Source organism: Labeo rohita, chromosome 16 (assembly GCF_022985175.1).
Source record: "Labeo rohita strain BAU-BD-2019 chromosome 16, IGBB_LRoh.1.0, whole genome shotgun sequence".
NCBI classification, from domain to species: Eukaryota; Metazoa; Chordata; class Actinopteri; order Cypriniformes; family Cyprinidae; genus Labeo; species Labeo rohita.
In genome coordinates this window covers 4335203-4347616 of record NC_066884.1, presented here as the reverse complement: position 1 = coordinate 4347616, position 12414 = coordinate 4335203, and the positions used below count along the sequence as shown (strand labels likewise).

General features: G+C 33.9%; 1 protein-coding gene across 1 annotated transcript; it reads left to right on the top strand.

Moving 5' to 3' along the window:
• Positions 1 to 79: 79 nt before the first annotated feature.
• Positions 80 to 11946, top strand: pbx2 (pre-B-cell leukemia homeobox 2). Its single transcript, XM_051131462.1, is given in 9 exon segments — positions 80 to 439; positions 1080 to 1153; positions 3348 to 3445; positions 3447 to 3593; positions 5337 to 5527; positions 5934 to 6069; positions 6219 to 6360; positions 8367 to 8461; positions 10856 to 11946. Coding segments are annotated over 9 exon segments (1209 nt in total). The 5' UTR covers positions 80 to 194; the 3' UTR covers positions 10937 to 11946.
• Positions 11947 to 12414: the final 468 nt, after the last annotated feature.

The following is a 12414-nucleotide window of genomic DNA, read 5'->3' as shown; positions in this document are numbered from 1 at the left end:
TTTTTGACCTATGCAATAGGACTGCGTGCTCAGAATGTACTCATATCTTGACTTTTGCATTTGCAGAATGCCTACGTCCATGCAAGGGCACGGTTTTTTATCTGTCAATCGCTAGGGGACTCCAGCGTGGTGATGCATGGACACACTCTCACTCACAGTCACACACACTCATCTAGATTAATGTACTGCTCAGGATGTTGCAGCCGCAGCAGCCCATCACAGGCAACGGGCCCAGCGTAAGCCGCGGTCTCGGGTTGAACGTCCACCCGGGAATGCATCCCCTTAACCCGGTGCACCCGTCTTCTCAACACCGCCCCGACGGAGACCCCGCGGGCCTCGAAGGCGCAGAAAATGGACACGACAACCGCCGAGACATTGGAGATATCCTGCAACAGATCATGACGATTACCGACCAAAGTTTAGACGAAGCTCAAGCAAAGTGAGTTATTAAAAAAATATTTCTTTGAAAACTTACAAGTTTAGCATTAAGCTAACGGACGCGTGAGACAAGGGTAACGTTACGCTAAAACATATAATAATGTATTTTTTTTTATATATTTTTAATGACATAATTTCGTGTTTAATACACTTGAATGTTATTTTATTTTTTTAACAAGACATAAAATATAAAAAGTTATTACTGTTTAAACAATTATTAGAATGTGTGCTGAAGTTCACGGGCTTAGCTGCTATTGTTTACGTTTTTCATGACTTCAAACAAACTCTTTTTCTTAGTTTTTGCGATATATACGTTGCAAAATAAGGATTGGCTATTAGATATATTTAAATATATTTATTCACATTTATCTTATCACAGAAGTAACTTTATTTTTATTCATTCCACAAAAACACAAATCACTGCCTGAAGCTAAGGTGAAAGGCTAACGTGTCAGGAGAATCGAAATGGGTAATAAGTATTTAATATGTATAAAAAAAATCTCAAAAGTGGTGTGGTGAAATGTTTTATTTCCACTACCAACGCGATTTCAGGTTTTATATATTTAACGTGAGTCTGTCACTGTTACATCGGTAGCATGCTAATGTTAGCTAACTGACTTTTGTTTGTTGTTTTGTGACAGAAAACACGCTTTAAACTGTCATCGGATGAAACCGGCTTTATTCAGCGTCCTGTGCGAAATTAAAGAGAAAACTGGTGAGTAATGCGCATGCATTTTGTTTTAGAACTGGTAAATATCATAACTGCAACTTTATAATTGGTTTAAAAGTTGGCATTGGATTCGACACAGGCGCCATGTTCTGCAAGAACAAAGCCAGAGACTGTATACCTCATACAAATACAATAATTTCAGCAATTTTCTTAAATAACCATTTATATTTTATTGTAGTTTTTAAATGTGTTCTCAAACCCCAACGTTTGCATGCAATATTGCATTGATTGAGTGTTAAAACAGCACTTTTTACTCAACAATAGCATTATGATTATGGGTTTGACCAGGTCTGCACCTTTTAAAAATTAAAGTTGCTCTCAAATAATCTTCTTCTTATGCCATAAAACAGTCTCTGCTTGTTATACTAAATTATTTGCATGCATTAATGTTGAAATTGTACTAAACGCACATCAATAACAATGGTTTCTGGTTTGTCTGAAGACCACATTTGCAGTTCCTGAATACCAAGTAAACATTTTTCTCAGCTGTATTTAGCGATAATATCTCAAACTCTATTTTTTGCATGTGACAGCACATCTTTGCATATTTGCATGCATTAGGGTATCAGTGCAACAATAAAATCATAATTGGCTTATATGAGAAACTAGAAAACGAAATAACTGTCCTGGATATCAACACAAAACTTTTAATTTGCATGCTGCATCGTATTATTTGCATGCAAGAATTGAACTAATAATTGCATGTGTCTTTGGTCTGTATGAAGTCTAAGTTTAGGAGGTCCCATAAGAGGACTGAAATGTTTACTGTGATGGTTAGTAATTAAATGGCTTTGTGCCTAATGGAGTCTTTTAATTTCCGTGGTTTGGCATGCTCCCTGGTATTGCATGCTGCGTGTCATTAATCATACACTACTGCCGTGCATTATTCAGTGTTTATTGCACAGTGCTGTTTTGAAATGTTTTGTATAGTATATAAATGAAAATAAACTCTCTCATAATTAGAGTATGTGTAACAAAATAAAGCAATACCTATTGTGGTTGCAATGTTAAAGCAGTGATGACACAGGAACTGTCAAAATGAGTCATCCTGCTTAATGTTTTGCCCTTGACTGAAGCACTTAACCTTGTGTTGCTCCAGGGAATAAATTAAAAATAATTCTAATTCATATTTATCTAGTAGGTCATTGACTGCCATTACTGTATTAAACCTATTGGATTGTAATATTTATACTCCTCTGGGAAAATTGTCACAGGGTTTTTAATTAAGTTAACCCAAATTTAGTTTAAGAAATACAGGTCTTGAATATCTTCTCTGTTTTAAATTTGAATGACTCGTATGAAAATTTCCAAATAAGCTGGTATGGCATTAAAATAAATGAAGTCATTACAGTACAATTTGTGGAATTATATCTTATATTGTATTATATTTATTAATGTGTTAATATTATGTGCGTATGCATACTGTTCACATGCAAAATTTCTTACATTTGAAGTGCGAATACCAGTTGTCGTACAATTAGGCATCTGCATTCTTAAATGTAAACATAATTTTTTTCTTTTTATTCCAAAAATCATTAGAATATTAAGTAAAGATCATGTTCTATGAAGCTATTTTGTAAATTTTCTACCGTAGATGTATATAAAAACTATATAAAAGCTTCATTTGGACAACTTTAAAGGTGATTTTTCTCAACATTTAGATTTTTTTTTTTTTTGCACCCTTAGATTCCAGATTTTCAAATAGTTGTAACTTGGCCAAATATTGATTATTATACATATTATTCATCAGCTTTCAGATGATGTATAAATCTCAGTTTCAAATAATTGACCCTTATGACTGGTTTTGTCATCCAGGGTCACATATGGTGAATATTAAAGGAAAAAAAAAAAAAAGCATTTTTTTTTTTGTGCTGCGTGACTAGAACAAATAGAAGAAAAGGGCTGTGGTGAAAAAGCATGGGAAAACTACATTACCCATAATGCACCGGACTCAATCAGCCTATCTGTGAGCAGGGATACGAAAATGTTAAAGTACGATCTGTAGCTTTAATAAAAGTTGTAAAACTTATCATACAGCTGACTTTTGCTGACATGTTTTTTTGTGTGTGTGTGCAGGCAACATAAAATTAATACACAATGGTTGTTTACTTATACTACTGACATTGTAACAATACAAGATGGTGGAAAATCAGTAAGTGAATGAATTTCATATTTTCAGGTCTTTCCATGAGAAACGCTCAGGAGGAGGAGCCTCCAGACCCACAGCTCGTGCGATTGGACAACATGCTGCTGGCCGAAGGAGTGGCCGGTCCAGAGAAAGGGGGGCGGAGCCGCCGCCGCGGTCTCTGCCGCGACTAGCTCTGGCGGGATGTCACCTGACAGCTCACTGGAGCACTCCGACTATAAAAGCAAGTTGAGCCAAATTCGGAACATTTACCACACAGAGCTGGAAAAATACGAGCAGGTACATATCGCTGCCATTCTGCTGGGTAGCCACGCCCCCAGCGAAATCTCATTGGTCCAGAATCCTGCACACATAGCTGTAAATAGAGTGCATAAGAGTGCACTTTTTTAGCAGCTTTCTTTCTGGAAGTATTTTTCTCATTCATTTTTATCCCATAAAAGCCATGGTTAAAAAGTTAAAAGAAGTGAACCAGTCAACCATCTACGAGGAAAATCATGACACCGCAAAATTTGATTTGAAGCAAAAAGTATTACGACTTAAGTGAGAAAAGAACTGCAATCCCATGAAGCGTTGTCAGTCTTGTAATTATATTAAAAACGATGGAGAAATATGAAACTATTGATTTAAACATGTTGATTAAATATAAAAAAACCATATACGCTACCAGTCAAAAGTTTTTGAACAGTACGATTTTTAATGTTTTTTAAAGAAGTCTTTTCTCCTCACCAAGCCTGCATTTATTTGATTCAGAGTACAGGAAAAACAGTAACATTTTGAAATGTTTTTGCTATTTAAAAGAACTGTGTTCTATTTGAATATATTTTCAAATGTAATTTATTTATGTGATTTCAAAGCTGAATTTTTAGCATCATTACTCCAGTCACATGATATTTCAGAAATCATTCTGATATTCTTATTTGCTGCTCAAAAAACTATTATTATTATTATTATTATTATTATTATTATATTGAAAACATAATAATACAGCAGAGTTTTTTTCAGGTTTCTTTGGCGAATAGAAAGTTTAGAGGAACAGCATTTATCTGAAATAGAAATCTTTTGTAACGTTGCAATTGTCCCTATTATCACTTTCAATCAATTTAAAGCATCCTTGCTAAATAAAAGTATTAATTTCTATAATTTCTTTCTCAAAAAAAAAAAAAAGTTTTTTATTTCAGATAAATGCGGATCTTTATTCATCAAAGAATCCTGGAAAAAAAATGTACTAAACTATTTTAAATATTGATGATAATAAACATGTTTCTTGGACAGCAAATGAGCATATTAGAATGAGTTTTGAAGGATCATGTGACAGTGAAGACTGGAGTAATGATGCTTAAAATTGCACTTTGATCACAGGAATAAATAACATTTTTAAATAGAAAAAAAGTTATTTTAAGTAATAAAAATATCTCTATTTTCCTGTTTTTGCTGTTCTTTGGGTCAAATAAATGCAGGCTTAGTGAGCAAATGAGATTTTAAACTTACTGTTTAACAACTTGACTGGGAGAGTGAATTAATTTTATAGCAAAATATGGATGTTATGCAAGTAGTTCGAGACTTGATTACATCATTCGCAGTGCTTCATGGGAGTGGATGGGTGCTAAAGAGATCCTGTTCTCTGATTCGTGGAGATTTTTCTGCGGAATCATAGGTAATGTAGTTTTTCATCAGGAACTCCACTGTTAAACAATTATTTAAAAAATAAGTTGAAATAATGTGGGATATGGTTTCAATGAAAACATATACTGTCGATTAACAACCTTGTAGCTCACAGTAGGTTTCACTTTTAATGGTTTATAAGTTATTGTTCAAAATCTGTTGCTCTGTGGAGAAAATGAATGTGATTTTTATTTCCAGAACCCAACTGTTGCACACTATTGAGCTGAAATACATCTTGATCTGTTATTTTTTTTAATTTAGTTTGCACAGCGTTTTCCCTTAAATAAAGACATAAAATTGACACAAAAAACACAGAAAGGACAGAAAGGAGCTGTTTTCTAATCTCATTGCTGTTTCCAGGCCTGCAGTGAGTTCACTACCCACGTTATGAACCTGCTGAGGGAGCAGTCTCGCACCCGGCCCGTGTCTCCACGTGAAATCGAGCGCATGGTGGCCATCATCCACCGCAAGTTCAGCTCCATTCAGACACAGCTCAAACAGAGCACCTGTGAAGCAGTCATGATACTGCGCTCACGCTTTCTGGACGCCAGGTGGGATTAAAACGCATTTTGTGATATTAAATATTTGCACAAATGCATTAATTTTAGAATGTACATTTAGTTTTCTTCAGGGTTTCTGCACAAAACTCTTTTAATTTTAAGGTCTTAAATTATGGCATTAAATGTTTCATGCATTGCAAAAATATTTTACTCAATATTTTTGTTTTCCAATACAAATATCTAAGCATAATCAGGATGCATTTACTTAAGTCTTAAAAAATGGAACAAATTTAAGTGAGTTTATGCTTAAAACAACAACGAATATGTCAATGGCTTTTAAAACAGTCTATAAAAAGTCTTAAATTTACTTTCATAAAACCTGCAGAAAGCCTGTTTGTTCTTCATGCAAATGTTGATTTCAGATTTTATTGACTATGACATTTTCTTGCTTTGTCAGGCGTAAACGGCGTAATTTTAGTAAACAGGCCACAGAAGTCCTGAACGAGTATTTCTATTCACATCTCTCTAACCCCTACCCGAGCGAGGAGGCCAAAGAAGAGCTGGCCAAGCAGTGCGGTATCACTGTATCTCAGGTACGAGCTCCTATATCAGATCTATTTACTCTATGTAATTGGCTTGTTTTCGTTCGAGCATTTGAGTGGAGCCTGGCTCTCAGTGCACTACGGGAGCGTCCGGTCATTGGAGACGTATCAGTTTCATTTTGGCTCTAAAATCGTGACAGGTGTCCAACTGGTTTGGCAACAAGAGGATTCGCTATAAGAAGAACATTGGCAAATTCCAGGAAGAGGCCAATCTGTATGCCATGAAGACGGCCTTAGGGGCGACACAGAGCGAGGAATCACCCCACACTCCGAACTCCACTGGTTAGTTCAAGTCTTTAGCTCTGACAAGGTGTTTTCACACTAGTTTTGGAGATTTGAAACAGGCCTGAGTGATGTATTTAAAGGAGAAGTTACCCCCATGTCATCCCAAGATGTTCATGTTTTCCTTTCTTCAGTCGTGAAGAAATTGTTTTTTGAGGAAAACATTTGAGGATTTCTCTCCATATAGTGGACTTCTATGGTGCCTGTAAGTTTGAATGCAGTTTAAATGCAGCTTCAAAGGGCTCTACACGATCCCAGCCAAGAAAGAAGGGTCTTATCTAGCAAAATGATTAGTCGTTTTCTAAAAAATTGACAATTTATATGCTTTTTAACCTCAAATGCTCATCTTGGCGAGCTCTGTGTGAACTGTGTTATTCCGGTTCATGATAGTTAGGGTATGTCAAAAAACTCCCATCTAATTTTTCCTCCAACTTCAAAATCATCCTACATCACTGCAGAAGTACCGACCCAGTGTTTACAAAGTAAACGTGCAAAGAAGATCAAACACCCTTTACAAAAAAGTAAAACGGTGATGTAAGACGATTTTGAAGTTGAAGGAGAAAATAAGATGGGAGTTTTTCGACCTACCCTAACTGACATGAACACAGAGTACAGACAGAGTTAGACAAGATGAGCATTTGTGGTTAAAAAGTATATAAATTGCAATTTTTTTTTAGAAAATAACAGATTGTTTTGGTAGATAAGACCCTTCTTCCTTGGCTGGGAGCCCTTTGAAGTTGCATTTAAACTACATTTTGAAAGTTCAATCTCTCGGGCACCGTAGAAATCCACTATATGGAGAGAAATCCTGAAATGTTTGCCTCAAAAAACATAAGTTCTTTTACGACTTTTTCTTTTAAGACATGGACATCTTGGATGACAAGGGGGTGAGTAAATATCAGGACATTTCTGGAAATGAAGTTCTCTTTTAATACATATTAAGGAACTTAATATTTACCCATGTATATTTAGTTAATTAAATTGGACAATTTGATTTAGCTGAATAAATGAATCAGTCAAATAAAATTAAACCAAAATTGTTAAACTCCAAAGGGATTAAATATGTTTGAAAGCAATAAATAAATATGTTTTATAAATATATTAATATACTGTTCAAATGTTTGGCACCATTTTAATGTTTATAAAGTCTCTTATCCTCACCAAAGCTGTATTTATTTGTTTAAAAATACAGTATAATTGTGAAATATTATTACAATTTAAAATAGCTGTTTTCTATTTTAATATATTTGAAAATGTAATTTATTCCTGTGATGCAAAGCTGAATTTTCAGCATCATTACTTCAGTCTAGGGTGTCACATGATCCCTCAGAAATCATTCTAATATGCAGATTTGTATTAATATTAAACAGTTGTGCTGCTTCATATTTTTTTGAAAAATGTTTTCAGGATTCTTTGAATAGAAAGTGCAAAAGAATAGCATTTATTTGAAATAGAAATATGAACCTGGACCACAAAGTCAGTCATATGGGTCCATTTTTTTTTTTTTTTTTTAATTGAGATGTATACATCATCTGAAAGCTGAATAAGCTTTCCATTGACGTATGGTTTGTTAGGGTAGGACAGTATTTTGCCAAGATACAACTATTTGAAAATCTGGAATCTGAGGGTGCAAAAAAATCTAAATATTGAGAAAATCACCTTTAAAGTTCTTAGCAATGCATATTACTAATGAAAAATTAAGTTTGGATATATTTATGGTAGGAAATTTACAAAATATCTTTATGGAACATGATCTTAATATTATACTTAATATTCTAATGATTTTTTTGCATGAAGAAAAATCTATAGTTTTGATCCATACAATGTATTTTTGGCTATTGCTACAAATATACCTGTGCTACTTAAGACTGGTTTTGTGGTCCAGGGTCACAAATGTTTTTACATTATAAATGTCTTTACTATCAGTTTTGATCAGTTTAATGCATCCTTGCATCAAACTTTTGCATAATATGTAATTAAATATATACATCTCTCATTCTTCCAAGGCTCAGGGTCATTCTCGCTGTCAGGGTCAGCTGACTGCTTCCTAGGAGTTCCTCCAATGAATGGCGAGCAGCCTCCCTATCACATGGGAGCTCAGGTACGACTTCCTCAAACTCAAACAGCATTTCCTTTCGCCCCGCTGCATGTCATCATCTCCGTGCATGTGTTTGGATCTCACTGGTTCAGTAACATTAGAATGAATGATGTGGTTTTGTGTGTTTGCTTTGCCATGCAGCTCTGCCTAAATGTCCTTTTCCTCTCTCTCTCTGGTAGGACGCTCAATCACGCTTCTCAGACAGACTCTATAGTACCAGAGAGAGCCGGGTGAGGAGCTCATTACATGCATGCTTGTGTCTGCCTCTGTCGGCCTCGCTTTTTAAATGACTTACATGCACATCACTGTGATCTTTACTCAGTTATGCTTTTTTTGGCAAGGATTCTCATGCTTTGTTGATTATAATTAAGGCCTGTTCATGTCAAGAGCAATGTGTGAAGTTTCCATGAATATTTTACGAGAAACATTCACGTGTGTGAACAAAGATGAATTACACACATATGATAAAGTGGAAAAGTGGAAAATCCAGAAAAATGCTGTATAAATGTTAAAATTAAATTACTATTATCTGAATAATAAAGATTTAACTTTAAATAAGTGTGAAATATTAATATATTTTGTTATTAGTAATAGAAATAATAAAGTGCTGTATAAATGGTTAAAATATTATCTAATCAAATAAATGTGAAATATGAATGTATTTTGATAAAAAGATAATAATAGTGTTCTATTATTAGTAATAGAAATAGTAAATAAAGTGCTGTATAAATGTTAAATAATACTATTGTTAAATATAGTATATTAAATATACTAATACAAACTTTATAATAACTTTTGACTGATAGTGTAGTAAATAATAAAGCACTGTTTAAATTATTATAGTTATTAAATGTATATTGTTACAAAATGTAAATGATCACATAGTTAAATCAGATTATCAAATTTCACTTGTTTAAAAATATCAGTTAACAAATTTAACTTGTTTTAAGCGTAAAATAGTCATATATTGGTGTAATGCTAATATATTGGTAGTAGAAATATTAGTAATAAAAATAAAGTGCCTTATAAATGTTTATTATTATTTTAATAGTATTATCTGACAGTATAAATTTTACTTGTGCTAAATAAGTGTTAAATAGGAATATATATTGATATAATGATATTGTACTTTTATTAGTAATAAAATTATAAATGTGATCAGCTTTTTAATGATGTGTTCCATTTTACAAAATAGCTTTCTTTTTTTTTTAAAAGAAGAAAGCATTGCATTTACAATATGGTTTCTGGGGTGAAATCAATAAAACAAGTGAATGCTTCTGCGTTACTTTGAATATAATGTCTACAACTTAAAAAAAAAAAAATATTTTTATTTATTTATTTATTTTTTTTATTTAGTTTTTTTCCCCCCCATTGATCCAAACTGTTACTTAAAAACGTGGATCAAAAAAAGTTATAAAAAAGCACTTTTTTTCCTAGTCCCTGTGAATAGGCCTTAAAGGAGAAGTCCACTTCCAGAACAAAGATTCACATATAATGTACTCACCCCCTTGTCATCCAAGATGTTCATGTCTTTCTTTCTTCAGTTGTAAAGAAATTATGCTTTTTGAGGAAAACATTTCAGCATTTTTCTCCATATAGTGGACTTCTATGGTGCCCCTGAACTGCAAAATGCAATTTAAATGCGGCTTCAAACGGCTTACAATTATATACTTTTTAATCTCAAATGCTCGTCTCGTCCTTTTCTGCCTGGACTCTGTGTTTTTTCCGGTTCATGCCGTTTAGAGTATGTCGAAAAACTCCCATCTCATGTTTTACCTCAACTCCCTCAAATTGTCCTATATCACTGTTTTACCTTTTTTGTTTGATCTTCTTTGCATGTTCACGTTCCAAAGACTGGGTCAGAACTTCTGCAGCGATGTAGGATGATTTTGAAATGATTTTTGAAGTTGAGGGAGAAAATACGATCAGAGTTTTTCAACATACCCTAACTGTCTTGAATTACAATACACAGTTCAGGCAGAGCAAGACAAGACGAGCGTTTGAGAATAAAAAGTATTTGAGTTGTATTTTTTTTAATGAACATAACCAATCGTTTCACTAGATACAACCATTTTTCTTCATTGGGATCGTTGACAACCGCATTTGGGATCGTTTGAAGCCGCGTTTAAACTGCATTTTGGAAGTTCAAACTCAGGGCACCATAGAAGTCCATTATAAGGAGAAAAATCCTGAAATGTTTTCCTCAAAAAACATAATTTCTTTACGACTGAAGAAAGAAAGACGTGAACATCTTAGAAGTACATTATCTGTAAATTTGTTCTGGAAGTGGACTTCTCCATTAAATGCTGTCATGTATGTTAGTATGTTAGATTTCTGTACAGAAATCGATTTTCTTCCAATTTTTATGGTTTTAACAGCAGTTTTGTGTGTCTGCAGACTAATGGAAACTGGCAGGAGCAGAACACGCCACCCTCCGCCACTTCACCCGGCAGTGATCACTCCGACAACTCTGACTGATGAGCTTCTTCCGCTGACGTCCGCCTCAGACACCGGAGGACAAACGGAATGACGAAAGAATGATGGTCACTCTTCCACCCAACTGCAGTTTTTAGTTTTTCGCGTTTTTGTTTTTAGAAGCTCATTATCGGACTTGACATTGAGCCTCATTCATGAAACACGAGCAGAGATTTTCCGTGTAAACCGTTCATAAAGCTTTTCTTATGAAAATTGTTGTATTGTATTTAATACGATAATTCACATAAGAATGGGCCTCATTCATGAAGCATCAAGTAAATTGTTCGTAAAATCTGATTTTTTTTTTTTAATGCCAATGTGTTTGTGTGCTAACTTCCATAAGGTTTTGTTGTATACATATGTATACAAATACACACACATACACACTATATCTATCTATATATATATATATATATATATATATAATATATATATGCTAATTTAGATAAAAAGTTTTAGTTTTACAAACAATTTATGCATTTGTTGAGCTTTTGTTTCATGAATGGGGCCGTTTTCTCCGTTTGGATGAATGAGTGTGTTTGTGTGAGAGAGAAGAGTTGGATGAGATCATGTCGTCATATATTTTATTTTAGTTTTATTTTCACTTTTTCACTACATCACAACTTCCACTATTTGTTACTGCAATATCTGGGTGTTGAAAGGGGAACTTTTTAAACTGCATTAATACTGCTTTCATTATAGTTATATTATTATTGTTATTATCACTGCTCTATATTGTTTATTCAAAGCTCAGATAGAATTGGCTTGGGTGAAGGGGGCAATAGAGAAAAATCCAAAGATTGTTTTTTTTTTTTTTTTTTTTTTTTTCGTGTGTGTGTGTGTTTCTCTTTTTTACTGGGTTTGTGTATGTATCAGTTATATGAATGAGGTGTGTTTGCTGTCTTTATTTACCGTTTGAATGAGTATATCAACAGTGCTGTCTTTTCTCTGTACAGTGAAACACCTGTATTCTCTACCTCTTTTACAATAAAGACTGTCTGTGTACACATTCATCATTTGTGCTAAAAAAAAATTTTTTACGTTTATTTTTATCACTGAATAATGTTTATTCAGTATAGAACTTCCAGTAAATTTAACTTCAGTGATCTGAGTAATTTCCCAGTGATATGTTTATGTTTTGGTGGACAATATTTCAGTTGGACTAAAGCTAGAAGTAGCGTCTCACAAAAGTGAGAATTCGGTTACTGAATCTGAAATGTGGACCATTCTGGAATCATCTCATGTGAGTATGTAATTTTACTATTAATTAAGTTGGCTTGAGAAAGTCAACTTACTGATCTACTATTTAAGATTCTTCTTCTTCTTCTTCTGAGCCAAATTTCGGTATCTATCTCCTCCTAGAGCTTTCAAGCTAGAACCACCAAACTCGGCCCAGACCTTCAGACTGGTCTGACTCGGTGTGCTGTATCTTTTCAGACTGATCCGGCTTACGGTTTTCATAAACCAGACTTTCAAAACCA